The following is a 26040-nucleotide window of genomic DNA, read 5'->3' on the forward strand; positions in this document are numbered from 1 at the left end:
CACGCCTGCAGTTTGTGTATAAATAGTTTATTGCAAATTAAGAACTTCATTTTTGAAGGGGGGGGGGCAGGAACCCCAGAAGGAAAGTGGTCCCATGTGGGGTAAGGCAAACGCTAGCTGCAGGAGATGGCTGTGTGGTCCGTGGGGCCCAGCGTCTGATTGAGGGGGGGCCAGAACGAGGGGTCGGACAGAAGGACCTTCAGGCGTTTGTACTGTTTCTTGGACTGACGAGTTCCACAAAGAGAACGGAGGCAGTTCAAGACACCCAGGTCCACCAGCATCTGCAGAGACATCAGGACAAGGTTTTCCTGTGCCGGGGATCCAGATCCTCATGAGGGTCCCGATCCCCCAGCAAGGGTCCAGATCCTCATGAGGGTCCCGATCCCCCAGCAAGGGTCCAGATCCTCATGAGGGTCCCGATCCCCCAGCAAGGGTCCAGATCCTCATGAGGGTCCCGATCCCCCAGCAAGGATCCAGATCCCTTTGAAGGTCCCTGTTTGAAAGAGGCTTAAGGGAGCAGAAGACCCTCCAAACATGAGCACAGCAGGTGGAGAATACTAACGTCATCTCAGACCCTGAAGTTCACCATTCAAATATTTTATCTTTTAACTCTTAACCTATCTTGTTTAGCATTTTTTTTACGGTAAAAACAAACTAAATCTTTACAGAAAAATGTAAAAATGCTGGAAATTCTTGTTGCTCGATTATTATTTTTATGCCCATTTTCCAAAATATATTTAAAACCAGATTTTCCACAATAAAAGTTGACATTTTTGTATGACAGAGGATTGTTTAAAATCAATGCACAAAAATAGGAATTTTACATTTAAAGATTTATTTTTTGACCAGGGAGATTGATAAATGAGGTTTGGTTGCTCTCCTAAATGCTGCCCTACGTTTGGTAGAAGACTGAAGATTTGGAAGTTTATTGATTTTTGTAAAAGGGTTAGGGTATTGTTTGGTAACAATAAGAATGGTGCAGCAGCAACTTGGAGGTGAACAAAGCACAAAGCTACCCGGCTATGGTTAGGGCCCCACACACAGCCGAAGGCTGCACACCTGCTGGACCTGCACACCTGCTGGACCTGCCCACCTGCTGGACCTGCACACCTGCTGGACCTGCACACCTGCTGGACCTGCACACCTGCTGGACTTGCCCACTTGCTGGACCTGCACACCTGCTGGACTTGCCCACCTGCTGGACCTGCCCACCTGCTGGACCTGCCCACCTGCTGGACCTGCCCACCTGCTGGACCTGCACACCAGCTGGACCTGCCCACCTGCTGGACCTGCCCACCTGCTGGACCTGCACACCTGGAAGCAGCAGGTCTGTCTGAACCTCTACTGACAGAGGCTTTTATCAGCCCTCTGCTGATGAAGCAGCTGGTGTGCCAGGTCATCTCAATCAAGGGGCCCTCTGCCTGCCACATTTACTTTACATGTATAGTAAAGATATTAAAGTAAAAAGTACTTTAAATGTAGAAATGTCCAAAGATCATCCAGTCTGTAATTATTTTATGGTTAGATTTGATGCAGCGCATTTGAAGGATTTGAATTTTACGTTCAGACGGTTGAAGACCAGTTTTTCCCTGAAGAACTTTGGCTGCTTTTGTTTAGTTGAAACTTTTGTTTCTAAAATATTTGCTTCAAAGGCAGAGACCACATTTCTCAGCACTAAACTGCTGTTCCTGGTCTGAAGTCACACCTCCAGCTGGCTCACCTCTGCAACGAAGCACACCAGGAAGTTGAGCGCCGCCACGGCGACGAGCAGCATCTTGAAGTTCATGTCGGTGATGTCATACAGCTGGAGCAGCCCGGCAAAAACGGGTCCGGGCTCCAGCGCCAGCCACAGCATCACGGCGAAGTGGATCAACAACACCAGGAGGAAGATCTCTGAAGAGGAGCGGCAGGAGAGGCTCAGACCTTCACGTCCAATCACGGAGCTCCATTTGAAACAAGTCTAGCTTTGCTGGAATCTGATTGGTCCGTTTATAACTTGAATAACTTGAACTACAGAAAAAGTACGATGATAAAAAATGAGGATTATCAGGAATCAGATCCAGAACGGTTCTTCTGACCAACAGAATGACTGAGGAACAGCTGTTTGTTTCTCTACAGAAGTCTGTGGGATTTTGGCTTCCTGGAGCCACTTCCTGTTTGGAACGCCAGAGGGGAGGGGCTACCCCCCCCTTCCTTCCCAATGGGATCCCCCGTGAGGACTCACTGTTATGGTAGAGGGGTTTCTTGTGAGGATACGCCTTGGTGACCACCACAGCCATCATGACGTACTGGAAACCCGACAGAACAAACACGCCGGTGTTCTCCATGTTGGGCAGGTTGGCCGTCCCGAACACGGTCGAGTTGAGGGGGACGTACCTGCGGGGGAAACATTTCCGTGAGGAGAAACGGAAGCTTGGCCTCCTGAGAGCGAAGGAACGCCTGAACCCACCAGTCCTGAGAGGTGGTGATGAAGAACGCCGCCAGCTGCCCCAGAGCGAGCATGCAGACGTGCATGAAGAGGCTGCCGAAGACGGGCAGGGCCAGCAGGCTGGCGGGAGGCCTGGAGGGGTGCAGCTCCTCGCTCGGGCCCCCCCTGCCCATCACGATGGCCAGCAGGGTCACCAAGAACAGGTCACAAAACAAGAACTGCAGATCCCCCACGTTGGTCTTCACCTGGACAGACAGCAGGAGCTTTTATGCTCCGAGTCCAACTTCTGGATTCAACGGAGGAAAACTGCTGGAAACCCTGAAGAACTCAGACCCAAACCCGTTACTGCCTTCAAAGGTTTGACACAACTAAAGGAAGAACACGTCATCAAAAAGACTTGGATGAAAAGATTCAAGAGAAACAGAGAGAGAAGATTATGAAGCTTTTATGTTTCTGTCCACATTTGTCAGTTAAACTGAGAAAACAAATCCATTCATCTACACTCTGAAGGTTCTGCAGCGGCTCCAAACATAAAAAAATGTTTTTATCATCTGAGGAACGTGGCAAAATGAAAAGGTTTACTGTCTTGATCTGACCTGGAAACAGTGATCCAGGCTTTTATTTCTTCTGGTTTAGATTACTGCAACTCTCTTTTTACCTGTTTTAACAAACGTTCCCTAAACCGTCTTCAGCTCGTCCAAAGCTCTGCAGCGATGGTTTTAACAGGAACCAGTGAACGCATCACTGCTCTGTTGTCTGCTTTACATCGGTTATCTGTCAAATTTGGAATTGATTTTAAAGTTCTACTTTAATTTTTAGAACCTTGCACGGTCAACCTCCGACGTACATATCTGACCTTTAACCCCGCCCTCTTCGGCCCGATCCTGGAGTTCTTCCACCAAAAATCTTTCAGGCGTTCCAAAAGCCCGCCGTCATTTCACGCCGTTGCTCCTCGTCTTTAGAACTCCCTCCATGGTCGTTGTGTCAGATCGACTGTTTTAGATCTCAGGTCAAGACGTTTTTTATTCAGGAGAGCTTTTGATTTATTCTTTGCTTTACTACGATTTACTGAGTTTTGTTTTATTATTATTATTGTATTTTATTACTTCTCTGTGTTTTAATTAGATTTTTTGCTCCTTTTGTAAAACACTTTGGGATTATTTCTGGGAAAAGTGCTCCATAGATAAAGATATTCTATTCTATTCTATCACGTGAAAGAACTTCCAGGCTGCTTCTCACCGTGTTCAGGAGGAGGACGGAGCAGAACTGGATCAGGCTGTACAGCGCCATGTATCGGAACAGACTGAAGGAGGTCACCAGGGAGCAGCGGCCCTCCCTGCAGAGAACCCAACGTTTGCGTTTGCTCGGACACAAACGGGACAGAGTCTGAAGACCTTCAAACCTCCGGGACGTCCTGACCTGATCAGCAGAGGGACGCAGCTGATGTTCTCGGTCTTGGAGGTGAAGGGCGACGCGACGGAGGCCTCGGCCTCGGACAGGGACACCCCGACGTCTGCAGCTCTCAGAGCTCCGCAGTCGTTGGCTCCGTCTCCACACATGCCCACGCGATAGCTGCAGAGGGGAAGGAGGCAAGCGCCACCTCAGTGCTCCGATCGGCAGAGGGCAGGGATCATGAAGATGATTGGAACTTACTTCAGCTTCTGCAGCTCCGTCACCAGCTGCGTTTTCTGGTCAGGAGCCATGCGTGCGAAAACGGTGGCTTGCATCAAAACCTGCGACATTTCAACCGGTTTATTTCCAGCAGCGTCTTTCCTGGACCTGAACTATGGTCGACGGTTTCTCTCACCTTTGGAAGGTAGTCTGGGAAGTAATCGCAGAGGGCAGCAAAGGATTTGCCGCTGATGGCGAAGTGATGGGCGGAGCCTCCCTGATAAAGATGCTGGAAAGGGAAAAACAACAACAAACGGCAACGTGATGAGCGCGGAAACGGATGTCATTCACGGAGCTAACAAACGCGGATCCGTTAACGGGAAGAGTTTATCCTGAAGGCGGAATCAAACCGCCACAGGAAACTGGGTTCTCCAGAACAGGACGACTTTGTTCAAAAGACAGATTATTTAATCCCAATCTAGTTTCCATGAAGATTCCTGTGTTTTGATCTAAATCCCACTAAATGTTTGGGACAAAGGAAGCCCACCCCCGTTTGCCCTGTCCTTGAGGCACAAACGCAGCTCGCACAACTTCTGATTGGAGAAACTCAGAGGAGCTGTTGTCACGGCAACACAAGTGGCTGACGCTGATGCGTTCAGGGACACGTGGAAATTGCTTCTGCTGAACAGCTTTGACTGTGACTGACTCCGAGTGAAAGCGCCTGGTAGCGTGAGCGTGCACGTGAGCGTGCACATGATGGAACTGGAGGATCAGATCAGGTCCAGTCTGGTTTTTAACGCTGCAGATGTGAGAACATTTGAGACTCACACAGCTGTAATCCAGCAGACAGCAAGCGCTGCAGCACACAGGAACCTGAAACGTCCCACCAACCTGACTCAGGCCGTCTGGGGGGTTTGCAGCGGCGGCGGCGCCTCCCTGCTCTTCCAGACTGAACCTCAGGGTGGGGGCAGACTGGGTGCTGTGGGGGTTGGCGGTGACAAAAACCACCTTCTCATCAGCCCCCACCATCCCGCAGCTTCTGGCTACGTTGACGGCGGTTAAGATGTTGTCTCCTACACGGAGCAGGACAACAGACGGCGTCATTTAGAAATGATCCTTTTTATTCAGAAGAAAAGAAAATCCTCAAAATGAATCAGGATCCCACCGGTGACCATAACGCTGCGAATGTGCGCCAGGCTCAGGGTGTTGATGACCTTTGGGCTCTCGGCCTTCACCAGGTTCTTCATCATCATCAACCCCAAGAACTGCATGTCTCGTTCCACTTCCGCCCTGCAACACCAAACCCAGCCGCTTCAGCAGGAACCAGAGTCCGCTCCCACAAAGAGGAAAGGTTCTCACCGTTCCACGCTCTGCACGTCAGAGGAGGCGCGTACGGCTTTGCAGGCCAGAGCCAGAACCCGGAGTCCTTCGCTGGAGAAGCCGTGGAGTCTGCCGGCAAACTGTGCAGGAACTGCAAACACGCAGAGTCACGGCGGGCGGCAGCAGAACCGTAACAAACAGGAGGATTGGTGACGGAACCTGTTTCGGGTCGACACAGGCTGGCCACCATCTCCGGAGAGCCCTTCATGAAAGCCAGAGCGGGGCGCCCCCCGCGGCCCACCGTCACCACGCTCATCCTCTGCAGGGCCGAGGAGAACGGGAACCTCCGGACGATGGCCGCCGGCTCGCTCTGAGGGACGAGAACCAAAGCTTAAATCTTTTGCGCTCTGGCGCCTCCTGACTGTCAGTGAAGGAAATGCGTCAACACGGCAAAGACGGAATCTTTAGAAAAAAATGTTTTCAAAAAGGCAGATATCTTTTCTCTTATTTTTAAATATATCTGCCAATGGGGTAACATTTGTTTGCTCATCAATCTCTACATATTGGCTATAGGAGCCTGTTGTTACAGTGAAGGCCGTGTCAAACAGGCGCTACACACATGTAGTGCATGTGTCAGGGATGTAAACTGGTCATACATGGATTTACGTGGAAAAGTGAGAAAAGTTGTGGTCTTTACATGAAATGTTCACAGATGTATCAGGAATAAACCACGTTAAAACCACAGAATAAGAGCGAATAAAACACGCAAAGAACACGTAAACCAATGTAGAACATGAACCGCGTGTAATCATTGTGCTGTTTATATGTAATTCATTAGTGATTTGTGCGTCAGTTACGTCATTTTATCGTGATGTGTGCACCGTAGACGTGATATAAATGTTCTACATCGGCGGTTCATGCAGGAAAAGTCTGTTAGACAAACATGGAACGGTCATGGAAAGACACACATTTGTGTGTGCATCTCAAAAATTACGCACAATCGCATACGATTAATATAATAATTGTGTATAAACGATGTAAAAATCGCATAAACTGTGTAATTAAGAATTTTGAACAGTTCAAAACTGAATTCATGTAGAGACCCATCGGCAGAAACCCTCCATGGACATCTGTGCACATCGAGGAACGACAAAGAAACATGTATGGATGACGTTTATCACGCATGAAAGACCGACATTTCATACGCAGATGAAAGTGAGCAGCGCTGCGGACACTCACAGCCCCCCAGGCCTGAGGCCGCTGAGGTGGAGGTCTCATCACCGCCAGAACTCTGCAGCCTCCAAATTCTGCGTTGAGCGCGTCAGCCGCCGCCTCCGGCTCCTGCAGAGTCTGCCCAGCAGATGACAGCACAGATGACAAACAAGAGACTCCAAGTGCAGCAGATTAAGAGTCGGACAGAATAGTCCTGGTACCCAGCCGACAGACTCCACCATCTTCAGCTCCAGGGGGTCCCCGATGGCCTGACCATCCAGCAGGGTCACCGTGTGGCAGCAGGCCAGGCCGGACTGCAGGGGCCCCGGAGCCAGGAGTCTGGGGTCTGGAACCAGGTCTGAGAACCCGGCAGGCCCGGCCTCCATCACCCCCCACACGTCCAGACCTTCTTCTGTCAGGGTTCCTGTCTGGAGAACAAACACGCTGTAAATGCGCCGCCTGCAGCCCGGTGCATAGAGACGGCCCCCCGCTCCAGGCCCCGCCCTCACCTTGTCGAAGCAGAAGAGCGAGACCTTCCCGCAGACGTTGATCCGGGGCGGACTGATGCAGAAGATGCCGCGGTTCTTCAGCCTGCTCTGGGCGTAGATGGTTCCCGTGGTGATGGCGGCGGGCAGAGCGGGGGGGACTGCGATGGTCACGACGTCCAGACTTCTAATGATCAGCTGCAGCCAGGTGACCTGCAACCCAAGCAGCAGCAGCAGCACTGCAGTGGTCTGCTCAGCACCGACAGGCCGCCCAGGCCCACAGAACTTACCCTGGTTCTGCAGAGGACCACAAAGATGTAAATGGTTCCGATGGAGGCTGAAGCAGAAAGAACCGGGTCAGAGAAACCTCAGAACTTCTCTGGAAACGAATTTCCTGAAGAGAATCTCACCAATGAAACCGAGAATGAGCAGGAACTTGGCAGAATCTCGATAGAAGCGGAAGTCGATTGGCTGAGGGTACAGGATGGAGCTGACCAGGTGACCTTTGGCGGTGAAAAACCCTGCAGGGGAGACGATAGATCACTTCCGCTTAGGTCTGAGATCTGAAAGTCAGGCCTGAGGAAAAGGTTCAACCGGGTTTTCCTGTGAAGTGAAGGACATGTGGCCGACAGAACCGGGTTCAGAGATGAAACCCACTGAAGGATTCTTCTCTCCGGTGTTTCTTGTATGTTTTTAAGCAGAAAAATGATCATTTTGTTCATGAAACCTTCAGGTTTCTTCACTTTTGTTCACTGGTGGTGAGTTTTAATAAACATCTAAAGTTTGACAGGTTTGTGATGGGACAGCTAAACAACCTTTGCATTGAATTCTTATTCAAAACATTTTTGTAGAGCATGTCTCAGCTGTGCCAAACACAGTGCTCAGGGAAATCTTAGACCAAAACGGGGGGAGTTTCCAACTCCCCAACATCCATCCAAGTTTTACACATGGACTTTATAGAATTAAACAAAAGTGAAGAAATTCTGTCTGGTCATAACAGATTCTCTAAATGGATTGATTTGTTCCCAACAAAACATCCTGATGCAATAACAGCAGCTAAAGCTTAATGCAAAGATAAAATACCTCGGTATGGTATACCTGAATAAATCTATAGTGACAACGGGTCTCATTTTGTTAATCAAATCATAAAAAAGGATAGGAACTATGTTTCACATTGACTTAAAGAATCACTGTGCCAACCACCCTCAGAGTGCTGGGTTGGTAGAAAGAATGAATGGAACAATTAAGAATAAGCTGAAGAAATGCATTGATGAAACTGGAAGGTGCCTAGATTTACTGTACATAAACATTAGCAGGACAACAGGCCTAACACCTCATGAGACCCTTTTTGGAAGACCTTATAGGTTACCACAAAAACGACACCCTCTGCTCCCACTGACCAGTGTTTGTAACCACGGCAACAGCTCCGCTGCCCCCTGGCCCCCCTCCTTTGGCCTGGATGAGCTGGGTACCGCAGAAGAGGGTGTGTCTGCGGTCGCCGTCGGCGCTGTAGGTCACGTCTCCTGATGGCAGGGGCGTTTTCAGCACCGGGACACTTTCACCTGAGCACAGGAGAGACGGCGGCAGAGTTACTGATGACTCAGCAGAACAAGCGCGGCTAGAACAGAGGCCTTCATCGTCTCAGATGACGGGTTTGTTCTGAGGTCTGGGTCGAGCTCAAAGCTTCTTATCAATACAGGAAATAAAAATCCGTTAAACAAATGAATTTACTATAGAAAAGGAAATGATTCATCAAATCCATTCACTGCTTATTTTCTTTAAATATGTCATTTTAGGGACAAAATCTGTTTTTTAAAAACAAAGTAAAAAGTTGAGTCATTCAGATGAATCGTGGTCGTCTCCTGAGGATCCGACAGCTTCAGGAGATTCTTTATTGTGTTTTTCTTTCTCTGTCATTTTCAAACCCGGAATGATTGCCTTTAGTTTTTCATAGTAAATTCTATTCAATGTTTTCATTTATTTGACGAAGTTCTTTTTTAAATTGCATTAAACGGCGGCCGGCGTTCCCTCCTTCATGGTGGGATGTGCTCCATAAGGAATCTGCACCAGGTAAGGTCCGCTTCCAGATGTTGTGGTGCGGTTAAACTCCTCACTGCACAGTTTATCCACTTTTCTCAGACAGACGTGAACATTTTCACACTTTTCTCTCCTAAACTCTCAAAGTTCAAACCTTCATAGAACAATGTTATCAAATGAAAACAAAGATGTGATCGCCATCAAAGATTTATGTAAACGCCACAAACTGAACCCATTCTGGACAGGAGACTGATGGACAAGTCAACAGCCAATCAGGACGCAGAAACAGTTCAATGTGCAGAGCGGCGAGACCATGAGAGATGAACCGCTCTGAAAGAACGGAAACTGGACCCTAACTTCAATCATTACCAGCATTAAAATAATCTATTTTCAAGGGTTGTTTTTAGGATTTGTGTTTTTGTTTGTTTATAAACACGATCAAAGTGGAGACTTTAAGGAAAAATAGATGAAAGATTTTTAATTTAAAAACAAATTCCTCATTTTTGCTTTGCTTTCATTTTTAATCCTTTTGTTTGGCATTTTTTCACATTATGAGGTTTGGAGCAGTTTTTGTTGTAAACGTTCTATAGAGTTAGAAGATTTAATTTAATAGATGGATAATAAAGTACACCGTGACCCCCGGAGAACCCAATGCTGGGCTTTTAACCTTTATTTGACTTTTTTCTGTTTGCCATTAAAAGAAGCCAAAATAAATAAACACAGTTTTTAAAAAGCAGCAGTCAAAAAATAAAATAGATAAAATAAATCAATAAAACGAAGAACAGTGGCCAAATGATGAGCTATCCAACTTTAAATGACTTTAAAGTTTGTCTTAAGCAAACAAATGCCAAATACACCGATAATGAATGGCGTTCTGCTGAAATGTGAACGCAGTGGAAGTGGGAGAAACAAAGCCTGCAGGCCGACCTGTGAGCATGCTCTCGTTGACCAGACATTCCCCGACCAGCAGGGCGGCGTCGCAGGGCATCAGCAGGCCTTCCTGAGGGATGACGAGGCAGTCTCCAGGGACCAGCTCCTCCGAACTCACGCTTTCCTCCACTAAGAAGAACAACCACAAGCATCCAGGTCAGCGGCTTTTTCCTTTTTCTCGTCCTGAACGAACAGATAAGAGCTGCAGGCCTCTTGTTCAGCAGGTTTGATGCAGAAAAATGATTTCCCCAACCTTATTACAACACTGGATTGGAAGAATTCTGCAACTTTTCAAATAATTAGTGAAAACTAAAAAGTGCCAGAATTCATCAAAGAACCTGTTATTGCAGATCGTTTGGTTAATTAAGAGAAATTCATATGTAGGGGGGAAAGTATGACCATATTTAAAGCCTGTTCCAGATCCAAACGATCTCAAAAAAGTTCCTGTAACATCAACGCCACCCGACAGCAGGAAGGTTCAGGGTCTGCAACCTGGACCTCCAGACTGAGCCACATTCTGTCCCTCCATCGTGGATCTTTGGCTCAGAGGACAAATGCCAACACCTTGAATAAATAATACGTTTGTTGTGTTTAGATTTGAAAACGGAGGTGATCTTACAGTCAGTAAAAGTGACTGTCGTTGTTTTTACCACATAAACTGAATCAAGGGACATTGGGAGCTTTACCGCTCCTCTGAAACGCACACGTCAGATAAAAAACGCTAAATGATGGCGAGAGGTTTGATCGGTGACAGAGTGGCTTATTATTACACAAAGTTTGAACTTTTTTGTCTAGTTTCTGTTCAGAGACAAAGTCTTTTATAAACTTCCTTAAATCAAATAGCAATAAAACTGAACTTCTCATCGTAGGAACAAACACCACCCAAGATAAACTCCCTAACTTCTCTATTTGCTTCGACGACTGCTCCATCCTTCCCTCCCCACAGGTTAGAGTCCGGGTGTCGTCCTTACAGCCCTCTCTCCTTTACTGCCCACATCAATCAAATCATCCGGATCGCTTGTTTCCACCTTCCAAACATCCGCCGTCTCTGTCCCTCTCTCACTGCACAGCCGTTCTGGTCCACAGTCTCACCCCGTCCCGTCTGGACGACTGCAGCTCCCTTTTACCTGGACTCCCAGAACTCAGAACAAGACCCCCCCACACACACACACCCACTGTGCACATCGCACCCGTTCTGCTACCAGCGCCTCTTCAGATGAACTACAAAAGCCCTCCATATCTGTCTGACCTTATCCGTGTAGCCACTCCCACCCGCTCCCTTAGGTCTGCCTCCTCCTCGCTTGTTACACCCAACGCTCAGCTAATCTCCATGGGGGGCAGAGCATTCAGCCGCTCTGCTCCCCAGCCTTGGAACTCACTTCCCTTGGATTTACGGATCATGGACTGCCTCAGTCTTCGGACTAGCATTTCCACCCTAATTCATTAAATAATGTTTCATTCTTGTTACTGAATTTTATAATTGTTTTGTATCTGTAAGGCGACCTTGGGTGCCCAGATAGGCGCCGTATAAATACAATTTTATATTGTTATTTTTATTTTGAAAGGAACTTGTGTGCTGCTGTCAGAAGTCAACAGAAATATGACACTTTTATAATTCCATTATTGCAAAAGTTCATCAGCTAAATGTTATAAAATGGCTGAATGGCCCCAAAAATATAAATCAAGAAAGTTCTTCTAAACAGCGAGGACCTCTTTGGGGCTCCTGCTGGTCGGACCCTCATCTGGTTCCCACTAGTCCTGTTTCAGAAATCAGTCATCTGTATTTATAGCTGTTCAGTTGAAAAAGCTTAATAGGAACCTGGGTCACATACCTCCAGAGCCTCTGCGGATTGTGACTTTGGTCACCAGCCGGGCCATGTTTCGTAGAGTGATGCTTTGCTGTGGAGTTTGGTCCAAGTTAGCTTTAGATCAGATGATAAATGCTGAACTAAAACACAGAATGAGTCTTTATTCAGACTTACCCTTCGAGTTTCATAAAGTGAGACGCCGATGGAGACGATGGAGATTAAAAGTATACAAAGGGCATAATAATAATATTCATCGATCATCCAGAGGCTGATGCTGAACACTTGGAACACATAGAACGGGTTGAGAACCTGAAAAAAGGAAAAAGTTTGAGATTCCAAACTGTGTTGTGGATGAAAAGACTGAGAAGAATCCAACCGACTTCCTCGAGCAGCAGCTTCATGTAGGACTTCACAGGTACGTCGATCAGGTTGCTCCCAAACATGCTTCTCCTGAAAGCAAACATGAGCTGAAACGCTGCTGGCACGCCAAAAAGAAAAGGTCTTTGCTCAAACGTGCCCCACCTGGAGCTCTGCTCCAGAGGATCCAGCCCCCTCTGGAGGCGGTGCAGGTCTCTGTAGGTCCAGTCCTCATTGAGGACACTGCAGGCAGAAATGACAGGGAAGGTCCAGACGTGTCACACGGATCCAATTCCATATTTGTTCTGCCGTTTAGCAGGAGGCTTTGAGACCGTTTAGACAGAGCAAACGCAGACAGACGTCTGAAATCTCAGCGGTCCTGATGTTCAGTACCTAACACGGCAGAAGGCGCCTTTCCTGTCCAGCCAGATGTAACGCAGCCCCTCGAACACGTAGAACCGGAGCAGCGTTTTCTGCAACACAGGTGAAGCCACGTCAGGTGGAGAAAGAGCCGTGTCCGTCCGTCAGACGCCGCCGCCGCCATCCTCACCTCGTCTTTGTACAGCTGGACTGTGTCTCTGCATTCAGACTCGTCCAGTTTCCCCAACAAATCCAAGCTGCTTCGACAGAGCAGAGTTCACGCTCGGGTTTTCAGGACTCGCTCAGAAAGCTAGATGGAAAGGCGAAGCTCACCTGCCCTCCTCCACCTCTTCGGTGAGCACCTCCACCACGTGCTGCTGCCCACAGCTGTCCTGAAAGAAGACATCCAAAAGGTGAGAAAGACGGTCAGAAGATCACGCAGATGAAGAGGAAGCCTGTCGGAACCAGGAATTTACTGACTGAACTTCACTAGAACCTCTGAGCTTCTTCATGAAGGACAGTCCTGAGGGGAACCTGAATGGGTTTCTCACTCTGATCAGTAGAACATCTGCTGAAGCCACAGGGCAGGAGCTGCAGCGGGCCAGGACGGCGAGCCGCGGACGCCAGTGGAACACCAGCAGGAGCAGACCCAAAGACAGCAGGGCGGCCAGGCGACACAACCACACCCGCCATTTCACCCACTTATACCCCTGAACCTCCTGGTGGAGCAGAAACAGGAACGTTGGACAGAAGTTCATCAGGACGGAGGAGAACTGATTAGACTGAAGTTTAGGAGGTGATGGGAGTCATGGAGCTTCCAAGAGATCCACTCTGCTCATGGAGGACTTCTATGACAGCAACAGCTCCACCCCCTCCTCTGCTATACCTGACCGCTGTGCCCCAGTGGAGATGAGGGAGAAGGGGGGACGTTTACCATGTGGGAGTCCGGACTCAGCTGCGGGCGCCGTGGGCTCGGCGAGGAGAGCCCGCCGTGCGGCTCCACGCAACCTGCAGAGCGGGAAAGACTCCTTAAGGCTCCTCAGTGGAACATGTTTACGAGCTGCAACACACCTTCAGAGTCAATATTAACAAAGGACACCTGGCAGAGATCGGTTCCCCGTTCTTAGGCCCCTCCCACACAAACGAACAGAGGAGACAATCGCTCCTCCGTGTCGTGATTGGAATGGAGACGTGTGTCAGACATGCAGAAGATCGGAGCGTTCCTGAGAGGAGGGGGAAGGATTCTCTGGCTGATTTCAAACTGCTTAAGAGGCTTATAAAGGAATTCGATCCTGAGACGACGCAGCATCTGCGGCGCGTCACCGACGGCGCGTCACCTGTATCAGTCCATTTGACAAACGGACACACTGGAAGAAGCTCAAAGAATTAAAGGTCAGAAGGTTCTGCTGAATCCAGAACGAGTTCTCCATTTTTGAAGAGGACTCCATGAACCCAGAGCTCTGGGTTCAGGACTCAAAGAACAAGGTCTCTAATACAAGCGGCTGAAATGAGAGGAGCCAGTTAAGGTGGCTCGTGCATCTAGTCCGGATGCCTCCTGGACGCCTCCCTGGAGGGGTGTTCCGGGCATGTCCCACTGGGCGGAGGCCCCGGGGAAGACCCAGGACACGCTGGAGAGACTACGTCTGGCCTGGGAACGCCTCGGGGTCCCCCCAGAGGAGCTGGAGGAAGTGGCCGGGGAGAGGGAAAGTCTGGGCATTTCTGCTTAGACAGCTGCCCCCACGACCCGGTCCCAGATAAGCGAAGGAAGATGGATGGATGGATGGATGGATGGATGGACTCCATGAGACCTTCAGTCTGCATGGAGGGGTGAGCAGGACCACACGCTGCATCCTGCGATCACACAGGTCTGATGATGAAGAAGCTCCATGCAGGACCGCATCACTCTCAAAGCATGGACGTTCCATCAACACAGTGACGACCCACGGACACGCCGCCCTGCTCTCACTGACCTCTGAGGACGAGCGACGCATCACGATCAGAGACCCAGGTGAAGGAACACCTGCAGGAACACCTGTAATGCTCTGCTGATGCGGCAGGAACCACCGGTCACCACTAGAGGCTACGACGGAGGAATTCTAGCAAAGACATGAGACACTGAGGAGAAACATCAGAGCTGAGAAGGTCCAGCAGGACGCAGAGGTCACCATCACTGCAGTCCTGGAAGCTGTAATGAGCCCAGAACATGACACCAAAACGGAGAACAGGTTGTTCTGCAGGAACGCAGAGTTCACAGAGATCCTCAGACTGTCAAGTTCTCCCTACTATGGAGGAAGATCATGAGCAGAAGGAGGTTCTGTCATGTGAGAAAGCAGATGTCAGTTCTGGTTCCACCATTCTGTTCCTAATGGAACCTTCAGGTTCTCCATCACTGCACAAGAGAGCAGAAATTCCAGCTTTAGAGATATCACTTAGACTCTTAACGTTTACAGGTTTCCTTTTTAGATAAATACTTTCAACCGCATCAGTGATAATCAATAAGACAAACAAATGGTTAATCTTTTATGAGTTGATCGCTTTCATCCTGACAGGAAGGAACAGATCTCTACAGGTGAGAATACAGCATCCAGAAAACACAAAGATACAATTTCACCTTCCACCACAGCGCGCGTGGGGGATGCCCGTGAGCGCACGCGGCATTGAAGCGTTTAAGCTCCGAGGTCAAGGTTACCTGAAAAATCATGAACTTCCCACGAACGGAAATGTTGGTTTGTCGAGGCTTCCTTAGAGGCGGGCGCGCGCAGGAAAGAAGGAAACTGAAAACCGAACACGTCCACACTTCCGCTTTCAGGTACGAACAGAACCGTTCCCGCGAGCCTTACCGCAATGCAGAGACCGAAAATCTGAGCGACACGGCGCTGTCGGTCCACGCGCCCAGGTGAGGTTCCGGCACACCTGGCGGCGGCGGCGCGCGCGCCTCAGAGATTCCGGTCTATCCGGCTCCTGCAGCCAACCCGAACCTCCGCGGCCCTTTGGGGGGGTTAAACACGGGGAGGAGCGGACACCTGGATGCACCGACAGACCCTCTGACCACAGCTGGAACCACGTCCACCTCCAACCATCCAGGAGGATCACGTCTGCGCGGATCAGGGTGGAGTAACTCCATCCGACCCACGTGATCCCTCGGATCTAACCAGGCCAGTTCAACCAACAGCCCCAGATTGGATTTCTGCAGTTTTCCAGTCAGCACTGATTCTCACGTTCACCTTACAGTCGGGTGATCACGTGACAGATTCATGTCAACACACAGGAATTCCAGTCAGCTGGAAGCATCTCAAAAAAACCCAGTTCCACATTCTGACTCACGTCAGCACATCTATGCAGGGTTCCTTCGGTCACCGGGGGAGTCCAGACTTTCAGTTTCATCTTCAAACTTCCTGCTCCCCAAAAAGAGGAAATGCTGAGTCAGCACAGAGAGGAGGAGATGGAGAAGTCTGAGCTGGTGGTGCAGAGGACAGAGAGCAAACGTCCATGCAGCCATCAGCATCATTAGACGGTTCTGAGAGGGTTCTGCAAATGTTAGGGCCTCCATTAGGGTCCACAGGCTGCTGGGCTGCATCTCTGTGAAAACTCTGGCCCTTTTTTGAGAAAGGAGTCATCACTTAAAAACCAAACCACCAGAACCCGGACCAGCAAAAATGGAACCAACAGAACCCGCTGGGTTGCATTCCAAAGCAGCTTCTGTGCGGAAAACGACTAAACATTTTTACTCCATAGATTAGAGCAGGACATAGGGATCAGAGGATCTGCTCTCCAGTGGTTTAAATCCTATCTGTCCGATAGGTATCAGTTCGTTAATGTAAATGGCCATTCCTCTCAGTGCACTCCAGTTAACTATGGAGTCCCACAGGGCTCAGTCTTAGGACCCATCCTGTTTATGCTTTATATGCTACCCCGAAACATAATCAGGAAACACAGCATTAATTTTCATTGTTATGCCGACGATACGCAGTTGTATTTATCCATGAAGCCTGACCAGAATGACCAGATAGAGAAACTGAACGCCTGCATCAGTGACATCAAGACCTGGATGACAATTAATGACCTCCTCTTGAACCCAGAAAAAACTGAGGTCATTATACTAGGTCCTAAAAACCTCAGAGATGCTCTGTCTGCTCAGATAGTCTCCCTGGATGGTGTAAGTATAGCCCCCAATTCCACAGTTAGAAACCTTGGGGTTTTATTTGACCAGGATTTATCATTTAAGGCTCACATATCTCAGGCGTGCAGAACTGCCTTTTTTCACCTGCGGAATATTGCTAAGATCAGAAATCTACTTTCTAAGATTGATGCTGAAAAACTCATCCATGCATTTGTTACGTCAAGGCTGGATTACTGTAACTCCTTGTTAGCAGCGTGTCCTAAGAGTTCCTTAAGAAGTCTCCAGCTTGTTCAGAACGCAGCAGCTAGATTGTTAGCAGGAACCAGCAGAAGAGATCACATCACTGCTGTGTTAGTTTCGCTCCATTGGATCCCAGTTGATTCTAGAATCAAGTTCAAGATCCTCCTGTTAACCTAGAAGGCCTTACATGGAATGGCCCCGTCCTATATTAAGGACCTCATAGTCCCTTACCATCCAATCAGAACACTTCGCTCGCAAAATGCAGGACTGCTTGTGGTTCCTAGAATTAGTCAAAGTACGGTTGGAGGTAGAGCGTTTAGCCACCAAGCCCCTGTCTTATGGAATAAACTCCCAGCTCATGGAAGAGAGGCCGACTCAGTTTCTACATTCAAAGCTAGACTGAAAACATTCCTCTTTGGACAGGCTTATTGTCAGACTAGTTAGTATTCAGAGATTATTTAACTTAATGTTAATTTGTTTAAATTAAACTTAATAATAACTATTTATTTTAAAAGGCTGCTAGAAGTTGAAGCTGGGGTAACTATGGTGCACTGGGGTTCTGTCCTCTTTCCTTTTTTTTACTTCTACTCTTCCTCTCCTCTATTCTTGATCATTATTCATCATTTAGTTCTCCATGCCTCTGTTTGGTGCAGTGATTCATGTATTGTCCCTCTTTCCCTCTTTCCCCTCCTGGGGAGTGGGAGTGCTTCCAGACTCCAGTTGTTTCATCCGTGCTCCAGTTCCTGACCGAGTACCTCGTCTCTGCTCCTGCTCCTACACCTGGCTGTGGTTCCTGTCTCCGGCTCGACTCGCGCCCCGACTGTCCCCACAACCACGGCTGGATGAAGCTCGTCTGCTGGACTTTTATATATGTAGTTGTAGATTTAGATAAGTTAATTCTTCTCTAAGAGTTCTGGTAAATCGCCTGTCCATCCTGGGGGAGGATCCCTCCTTCATCACCCCTGAGGTTTCTTTGTTTTTTCCGGAATCCGTTTTTTTAGGAGTTTTTCCTTACAGAGAAGGGGGGTCTAAGGGCAGGGATGACCAGTTTAGTTTAGTCAGTTTGTTAGTTCATTTTAGTATTTTCCTATTGAATTCTATGTATTCATGATCCTTTTGATTCTATGTTTAACTTTTTCAATTACCGATACGAAGCCCATCGAGGCGACTGTTGTTGTGAATTTGGGCTACAAATAAAATTGAATTGAATTGAATTAAACAGAATTCAAGTTCAACTCTTCAGGGCTGAAACTGCAGCTGGATTTTTAGATTCTGTTTTCAAGGGAAAGTTCTGAATCGGATGATGGATTCAGGCCAAAGCTGAGGTCCAAAGAGAACCAACTGTGGAAATTCTGCCGGTTAGAGAAAACAGTTTTTTTAAACCATGAATAAGAAAACAGTTTTCTCCAGAGAGTAAACGTTCTGCATTAAATTGTGAAAGCTGCTTCTATTGGCCGAATCCTCCAATGTGTCGGCGTTTCGCTGAATGTCATCTGAGTCCTGAGAGAAAACTACAACCTGCAGACAGAATTAGGGTTTCTTACCTTTCATCAAGCTGCCTGTTGATCTCTGACAGCTTTCATCAACTCCACCACTGGAGCTAAGCTCCACCCGTCTGAGAGCAGCAGGACGGGAGCTTCGTCACATTTATAGGAAGCGTTTTTCTTGCGGTCACGCTTTCTGGTGACTTCGCTGTTTTTGATGACGCTGTCAGAACTGCAGAATGTGGGTTCTTTCCATTGAAACCCTGAGCTGCAATCTTGTTTTTGATAAATGTTTCTATTCTGGTCTGACAAGCTCCTGTCAATCAAAGCTTCCTGTTTCAGATTGCATCAGACTCTTTTCTGATCTTGTTCCCATGTTCCAAACATTAGAATGAGGAGACTGTAATGGTTCATCAACGTCACTTTTCTCTCTTGAAAGTGTTTAGTTCTGATCTTTTGTGAACTTTAGCAGAATCTGGCTTCTACCAGCGTGGATGCTGGAAAACTCCTGCTGAGACTCTGACTCTGTTTGACTCCAACAGCAGCGGGAAGTTTGGAGCAGACAGGAGAGGATCTTGGGAAATCCGTTCAGCTGAAGGGAAGGTGTGTGTGTGAGTTTTGTGTTGCTCTGTGTGTGGAGGGAGATGCCAGGTCCTGGTGTTTTTTGCTGACTGATGCATTTATCTTGTTAACCTGAAATGAGTTTTCTGTCATTCTTTTTTTGGTTAAGAATAAATATAAGTACTTAGTTTGCCAAGGAGGTTTTATTCTTACAGAGTCTACAGAACCGCCATTGCAGCAAAAAAAGATGAGCAACCGCAAAAGAAGAAAAATAAACGCAAATAAAGAAACGCCACAAATAACCGCCATCACAGAAAAAAAATGGTGCAAACAGAAACAAGTGATGTAAACAAAAATAAAAACGATGCAAACAAAAAAAAAGCGATGCAAACAAAAAAAACAAGTGATGTAAACAAAAATAAGAGCGATGCAAACAAAACAAAAAAAAATGATGCAAACAAAAAAAGCCACAACGGAAGTGAAACGGGGATTGTTTTTCCCGTGACACCTCTCTGTCTGCCAGCAGCTAACAGCCCACGGGCCGGCGGAGCTCGATCCGCTCACTTGTCACGCCGAATTCCCACCCTAACCCCTAATCACTAAAAACTATACGATGTAGTGCCCTGAAACGGCGGATATGATGCAATTGATTTCACAAATTTAAAGTTTGTCTCAGAATTCCTTCCCTACTCACCATCTACTGCGTTCTCCATGTTCTATTTCTGTCTGAATCTATAATTCCAAAATCCAGAGCCCTAGAAATTTACCAGAAGTCTCTGTGAAAAACCAGTGTGCATCAATGCTGACTAGATTAGCAAATACAGACCACAATGCACTGCGTCGGAACAATGTTTGTCAAAAACATGTATTTTTTAACTAAATCAACGTTTTTATCTTCAGAAGACGTGGACTCAAAATGGCAAACAAACTGTAGAGTGCACTAAGTAGTGAGTAGGGAAGGAATTCAGACACAACCTTTAACTTTGTGAAATCAATGATGTCATATTTAAAAAAATAAAATAAAACAGTAGTGAGCACTGTGTCTGAAATGCTTTTAAAATTCAAGACACCACATAGTCCCACTGTCTAGTTTTTTAGTAGTTAGAGGTTTGGGTGGGAATTCAGACAGACTAAATCTAATTGATATGAGCGTTTTGTGACGATTATTTATGAGTCTCACTGTCTTATGAAGATAAAAACATTGATGGTTTATTTAAATAACATATTTAAATACTTTTCTTGGCAAAAAGTGTTCAGACGCAATGCATTGTGGTCTATATATTCGCCGATTCAGTGAGCATTGATGCACAATGGTTTTTGGTGGAGACGTCTGGGAAATTTCCAGAGCTCTGGATTTTGGAATTGTAGATTCAGACAGAACTAGAACATGGAGAACGCGCTGTAGAGTGAGTAGGGAAGGAATTCAGACACAACCTGTTATCCACTGCAGGAGGAGAAGGCTGCCTGCTCAGGCGTTCTCTGCTCACCGCTTGTCCAAAAATGTGTTCCTGAGCTTTCAGCTGCTGTTTTTAGCCTAAACGCTACATGGAGCGCTCTGTGTTTATGTCATGTACAATGCATGGAAGACACAGGTGGTGTTGAGAGATCAGGTTCATTTATTATGAAGAGTTCTACAAAAACAATCACGTCTCCATTGAGGGTTCATGTGATCATTCAAAGATTCTACCGGTACCGGCCGCTTTAGTCCCACTCCTGTGTGACTAAGGCGGCTTCCACTGTGTTTCTGTGTCTCTGTGACCCACTTTGAAGGCTCACTGTCCCTTACTAACCCGAAAGGGGAGAAGAAAAACAAAAATAAAAACAGAGGACCTCTTTTTAATACTATATTATTGTTGCTATGAAAATAAGAAAAATGTCAGTTCCATACATTTTGAAAGATATTCACAGATTTGCACTTCCAGCCTCAATAACTGATGAACGTTCAAATGTCACAGCAAGTATTTCAGTCATTTTGTATTAAAAAACGGAGTGAACTACAAATTTCCAAAGAAAAAATATCTTTTTTTTGCCTTTTATTGAGAATTGATGTCTTTCATCTGTAAATGCAGACATGGCAGCGAGACGGCTGACCGTCAACAAAGTGCAATCAATCAATAATCTCTCAGAAACGAATGTCTACATTTATATCAGCTGGTAATGAAGACGTCTCAGCATATTTATGCTACAATCAATATTTGTGAGAAAATCCATCTTTATTTTATTCACATTTTAATAGAGACATGACTCATAATAAAGGTGCTCAATAGCTCCGAAGATACTCATGAAACTTTCACCAAACTTTCTGTACTGACTACAGTAATAGTGACCTTACTGTCCTACTACAATAAAAATCGTCAGAAAATTATTGTGTATTTCTAAGAATTTTTTAAATATAAATATGGATCATATTTGGTCAAAAATGCTCAACAGCTCTGAAGCTATTGTCACCAAACTTTGTATACTGACTAATCACGACCCTTTTGTCCAACTGGAAAGTTTGGTGACAGTAGCTTCAGAGCTATTAATATATGAATACATTTCTCACAAAGTATTTATTGTAGCATGAACACCATGACGAGTCTTCATAACCAGCTCATATAAATGTAGACATTTATTAATTTTTATTGACTTTTACAAAATGGTCTTTTCACGAAGCGTGCACTTTGTTGACGGTCCGTGTCTCCATTTACAGATGGAAGACAACACTTCTAGATAAAAGGCACAAAAAAACTATCTTTTTTCTTTTGAAATGCATTTGTAGTTCTCTCATTTGGATAATACAAAATACGGGTTCAGGCTAAAAATATTAGCTGAAAGCTCCTCCCACATGCGGCTGCTGCATCAAGCTCAGGAACACATTTTGGACAGGCAGAGAGCAGAGAATGCCCGAGCAGGTAGCCTTCTCCTCCTGCAGTGAATCTCTGTCTGCCGGCCTACGGGCTGTTAGCTGTTGGCAGACTGAGAGGCATCACCGGCAAATCAATCCCCAATTCACTTCAGTTGAGGCTAATCTTGTTTGCAACCTTTCTTTTTTTATTTGCATTTCCTTTTCTTTGTTTTCAGTTGCTATTCTTTTTTTGCTGCAATGGCGGTTCTCTGCCACCGTATTGCCTATCGATACAAACTATAGACTTGCTTCTGCTTTTAGTCGCCTGTTTCTGCGTCTGCAGCGACCAGTCAAGCCTTAAAGTCGCTATACCGTCTGATAAAAGACCCATTCATAGTCTGATAGAATGATTTAACTGTGACTAACGCTTAACCCTCCTATTATCCTTGGGGCCAATTTGACCCCATTCAATGTTTATCATTCAAAAAAATCCAATGTAGGCTTGTGAGTTGATCAAATCCAAGTCTTTCCAACTACACATGCCTCCCCTCTAAAATGATCATCTCAAGTACCATATTTTCAATTGGTGGTTACATGAAGAGCTCGAACAAAGACTTTGTCTTCAACATGGCTGGTCATATCACCAAAACCAATAGGCTTCATAGTCTTGTGGTCATTAATATTGTCAGTAAATGTGACAAGATTTGTATGAAAACTTTTTAAGTTACATGAATTCTGATTTAAATGTTTGGCCTGATGGTGGCGCTAGAGAACAGGTCAACTCACTAATAGGTTTCATTATCAAGGGGTTATTTCTGTATTCAACAAATAAACAATGTGCCTGACACAAAATTCTGGTTAATAATTTTGTGTAAATCATTTTCTGGAGGCGGGCTGCACGGTGGCGCAGTGGTTAGCGCTCTTGCTTCACAGCCAGTTCAAGTCCCGGCAGGGGACCCTGAACCAGAACCCCAGTGGGGGGGCCTTTCTGTGGGGAGTTTGCGTGTTCTCCCCCATGCATGCGTGGGTTTTCTCCGGAGACTCCGGCTTCCTCCCACCGTCCAAAAAGAGGCTTCATAGGTTGATTGGTTACTCTAAATTGCCCATAGGTGTGAATGTGAGAGTGCATGTGTGTGATTGAGGCCCTGCGACAGACTCGCGACCTTTCCAGGGTGTCCCCTTTGCCCACAAGTGCCCAGGCTAGGCTCCAGCAGCCCCATGACCCCGAAAGGTGACAAACAGATTAGAAGATGAAAGAATGAATTTCTGGAGGCAAATATCCCTGGGGTCACATTGACCCCAAAGGTAAAACGTTCTGTAAAAAGGGCCGAAACAGAAGGAGGTTAAGAGGAGGGAATTGTTTCCAGGAATAAAACTAAACAGCTGAGGGTTGTTTCCTGGTATCAATAACTGTGTTTTTATAAATCATCATCCTCTGAAGGATCATCTAAACCTGAATAAAGGCGTCTCAGTGTTATTGTTTTCTCACTGGAACCCGACTGACATGTCATCAATAAGAAAAATACAAGAAGATTGTTTTCACAAACCAGAATCTTCGTCCTTTAATCAAAGTGTAACTCCTGTAAAAAGTCTATAAGTGTTTCCTACTGACTTTACTGTTGGTTTCCTGTCAGATCCATTTGAATGTGATCCTTAGATTTGACCTTAACCGACGAATCAGAAGCTAAAGAAGCAAAACAAACCCCAAAGGTGTTTGCCCAGGGGGGTATTCCAGGAAGCATGTTTAAACTCCCCTGACTTTAACCCTGAACTCTGGCTGAAATCCGCCTGAACTTGCTTACTCTGGGTATGTCGGTTCCAAAAGACCGGATATGAGTTGGCGTAATTACGCTCGACTTGGTAACCCTGGGTTAATGCACGTGCACAGCAGGTACATAAAGACATTCTCAATGGATCACAGATTTCTGGAGTCACCATGGAAACACGTGGAGAAAAAAAGAGAGCGCTAAACTTCAGTGAGGCGGAGTCTGAGATTTTAATGACGGCGTATGAAGATTATACATCCATCAAAAAAGTAACACGGCTGCATCATCAGCAAAAGAAAGAGTTTCTGCTTGGAGAAAAAGAACAAAGTAAACACACGAGTTTCTGATCTTATTTCTATTTTCATTGTGATATCTATATCTCTTTATCTATATCTATCTATATTTATATATATAAATTATCCAACTTAAATGAATTACTTCAATTGGTAACAAGTAATTGAGTTAAATTTTTTTCAACTTAATTTCTAACATCTATCCAACTCAATATTTTTTTACAACTCAAATTTACATATTTATCTAACTAAATGTCATTTTACTCGAATTCAATTAAATGTTTTTTCATCTTCATTTATTGTTATTTTTGAACTCTCATATGTCTAAATTTGAGCCTGCAGATATTCTCATTTTTATAACAATAAAATAATTGATATTAAATGAGTACACTACATGAAACACGACGTCTTTTCCAATATCTCGGACCTTAACATTGTTCTTCCAGGCACTAGTGATGCTAAATATCCTCATCATCCTCTTCCTCCCTCTCACTCATGGTGCAGAAAGAATTAAACAGAACAGGACAAATAACTAGACAAAACACAGTAAAACAGCTACAACTGTTTTTGGAACTGAAAGCTGAGGTTATCCGCTTCCTTCGCCTCAAACCTACATAACCTGCTTTCTGGAATACCCCCCAGGCGGACTTCAGCCAGAGTTCAGGGTTAAAGTCAGGGTGGTTTAACATCCTTTCTGGAATTACGCCCCTGAAGGTGAAGATGTGACCATGAAAGAATGTCGATGGATTTATGTATTCAATAAAAATGATCTCCAGTTACCCTAATAAAAAAAAGAGTCCATATGAATCATAAAGGTTATTTTAACACAAAGCATGTAGATTTAATGATCATTATTTTACTTTAGACCTTGAGTTTCATCATCAGGAGAATTCTGACTGTTTTTTCTGTAAACAGTTTTATTGTTTATTTTTCGGAGGAAAAACTGAAAAAGCGGCGATAAAACGTTTCGTTTCTGAAGTTAAACTCAAACAAACCTGATAAACTCAGATTTATTTTCCTAAATCACTCCAGAAGTGAAAATCCTTTTCCTGACTTTTTTTTATCTGATAACTTAATTTGTTATCTGTCACCTTCGCGCAGACTCAGTCAGACTAGACCGCTAAAGCTAACGGTTAGCTAAATCTTGGCGGATTTGTGGCGTAAAAATGTTTTTAAAGGCCGTAAGTACCGAACGTACCGATAATGTCCATCCTCCGGTCACGGTCTCCGCATCCTGCCGGTCGGTGACAGTCCCTCTTTAACGTAAAAACAGTTACGCTTTCCTCAAACAGGCAGCTGCTGCGGCTTCCCTCCCTACGGCAACTCGCGCGGACCAAAAGGATCGCTCGCGCGACTGAGGAACACGCCGGCCCGTGACGTCACATTGACAACGCATAAACAAGGAGAAAAAACTGTTGCTGACGCTCATCTAGATACATTTGAGATGTAAGATTTCATGAACTTATTTAAACTTATTTTAAAAAAACACTTTTTAATCGGTTCTGTGAACCCAGGAGAAGAAAAGTATGAAGGGATTTCAGTTGTTTGTTTTTTTTAAGCAATTTTACTGAATGAATGAATAGATGAACGAATGAATGAATGAATATTTATAAAGCACTTTACAAAACCTTTAGGGTACCAAAGTGCTTTATAGTAAAAGACAGACAGACAGACAGAAGAAAGTTTAAAACTAGGCAAATTAAGAACAGCATTAAAAACATTACATAAAATTATGAAAAGCAATTAGCTACAAAATACATTAAAAAAATCAATAATAATGAAAATAATGGAATTAAATAAAACGCCACTAACTGCTGAGCTCTAGAAACTATTCTAAAAGGTAAGTTTTTAAGTGATATTTGAAACTGTTGAGGTTAGATTTCTTATTGTTATTCTATAACTGAGGACTGGCAATGGGAAAAAAACAGAGTCTTGCATCATCATTAAAGCAAAGCGAAGTAAAAATTCTAAGTGTGCAAAAACAGTGATGATAAACAATAGTGAACAATGAGGATGAGCAAAGGTGCTGTTTGTTGTTCCAGACTCCTGTCAGCTGTTAAGGAGTTCCTGAGTCTGGGGGTCCTGTATTTCACACTGCTGTACCTCCGTCCCAAGAGGAGGAGGGTGAACAGACCTGGTTGCGGGTGGGTGGGGTCCTTGATGATGGAGGCAGCTCTCCTGCAGACCCTGCGTTTGTAGAT

At 45.7% G+C, this 26040-nt stretch overlaps 1 protein-coding gene across 4 annotated transcripts; it reads right to left on the reverse strand.

Annotated features, from left to right (window-relative positions):
• Positions 1 to 11: 11 nt before the first annotated feature.
• atp13a2 (ATPase 13A2) lies at positions 12 to 25206 on the reverse strand. Of its 4 annotated transcripts, none has more exons than XM_011476653.3 (29): positions 25038 to 25206; positions 13483 to 13556; positions 13100 to 13267; positions 12882 to 12940; positions 12739 to 12805; positions 12582 to 12661; positions 12354 to 12431; positions 12212 to 12281; positions 12006 to 12140; positions 11856 to 11922; positions 10021 to 10152; positions 8457 to 8618; positions 7467 to 7577; positions 7347 to 7393; positions 7081 to 7269; positions 6793 to 6999; positions 6599 to 6709; positions 5579 to 5729; positions 5399 to 5510; positions 5205 to 5329; positions 4931 to 5112; positions 4236 to 4328; positions 4082 to 4161; positions 3848 to 4000; positions 3668 to 3764; positions 2450 to 2673; positions 2225 to 2376; positions 1721 to 1893; positions 12 to 281 (listed from the first exon to the last, which is right to left on the reverse strand). In XM_011476653.3, the coding sequence occupies exons 1-29, from the start codon at positions 25048 to 25050 to the stop codon at positions 114 to 116; spliced, it is 3480 nt and encodes a 1159-aa protein (XP_011474955.1). In that variant the 5' UTR covers positions 25051 to 25206; the 3' UTR covers positions 12 to 113. The 4 variants fall into 4 exon arrangements, with proteins under 4 accessions (XP_011474955.1, XP_020560044.1, XP_020560045.1 ...); XM_020704385.2 differs by lacking the exon at positions 25038 to 25206 and adding an exon at positions 18453 to 19268 and having other exon boundaries at positions 114 to 281; XM_020704386.2 differs by lacking the exon at positions 25038 to 25206 and adding an exon at positions 14519 to 15346 and having other exon boundaries at positions 114 to 281.
• Between the last annotated feature and the right edge of the window lie 834 nt (positions 25207 to 26040).

This window comes from Oryzias latipes, chromosome 7 (genome assembly GCF_002234675.1).
Source record: "Oryzias latipes chromosome 7, ASM223467v1".
Taxonomy (NCBI): domain Eukaryota; kingdom Metazoa; phylum Chordata; class Actinopteri; order Beloniformes; family Adrianichthyidae; genus Oryzias; species Oryzias latipes.

Coding starts and splice junctions, on each gene's coding strand:
- atp13a2 (XM_011476653.3), bottom strand. Junction 12,941..13,099: donor CAGATGTTCTACTGATCAGA/GTGAGAAACCCA, acceptor GTCTTCTTTCAG/GACAGCTGTGGGCAGCAGCA. Junction 3,765..3,847: donor TGCGTCCCTCTGCTGATCAG/GTCAGGACGTCC, acceptor GGTTCTCTGCAG/GGAGGGCCGCTGCTCCCTGG.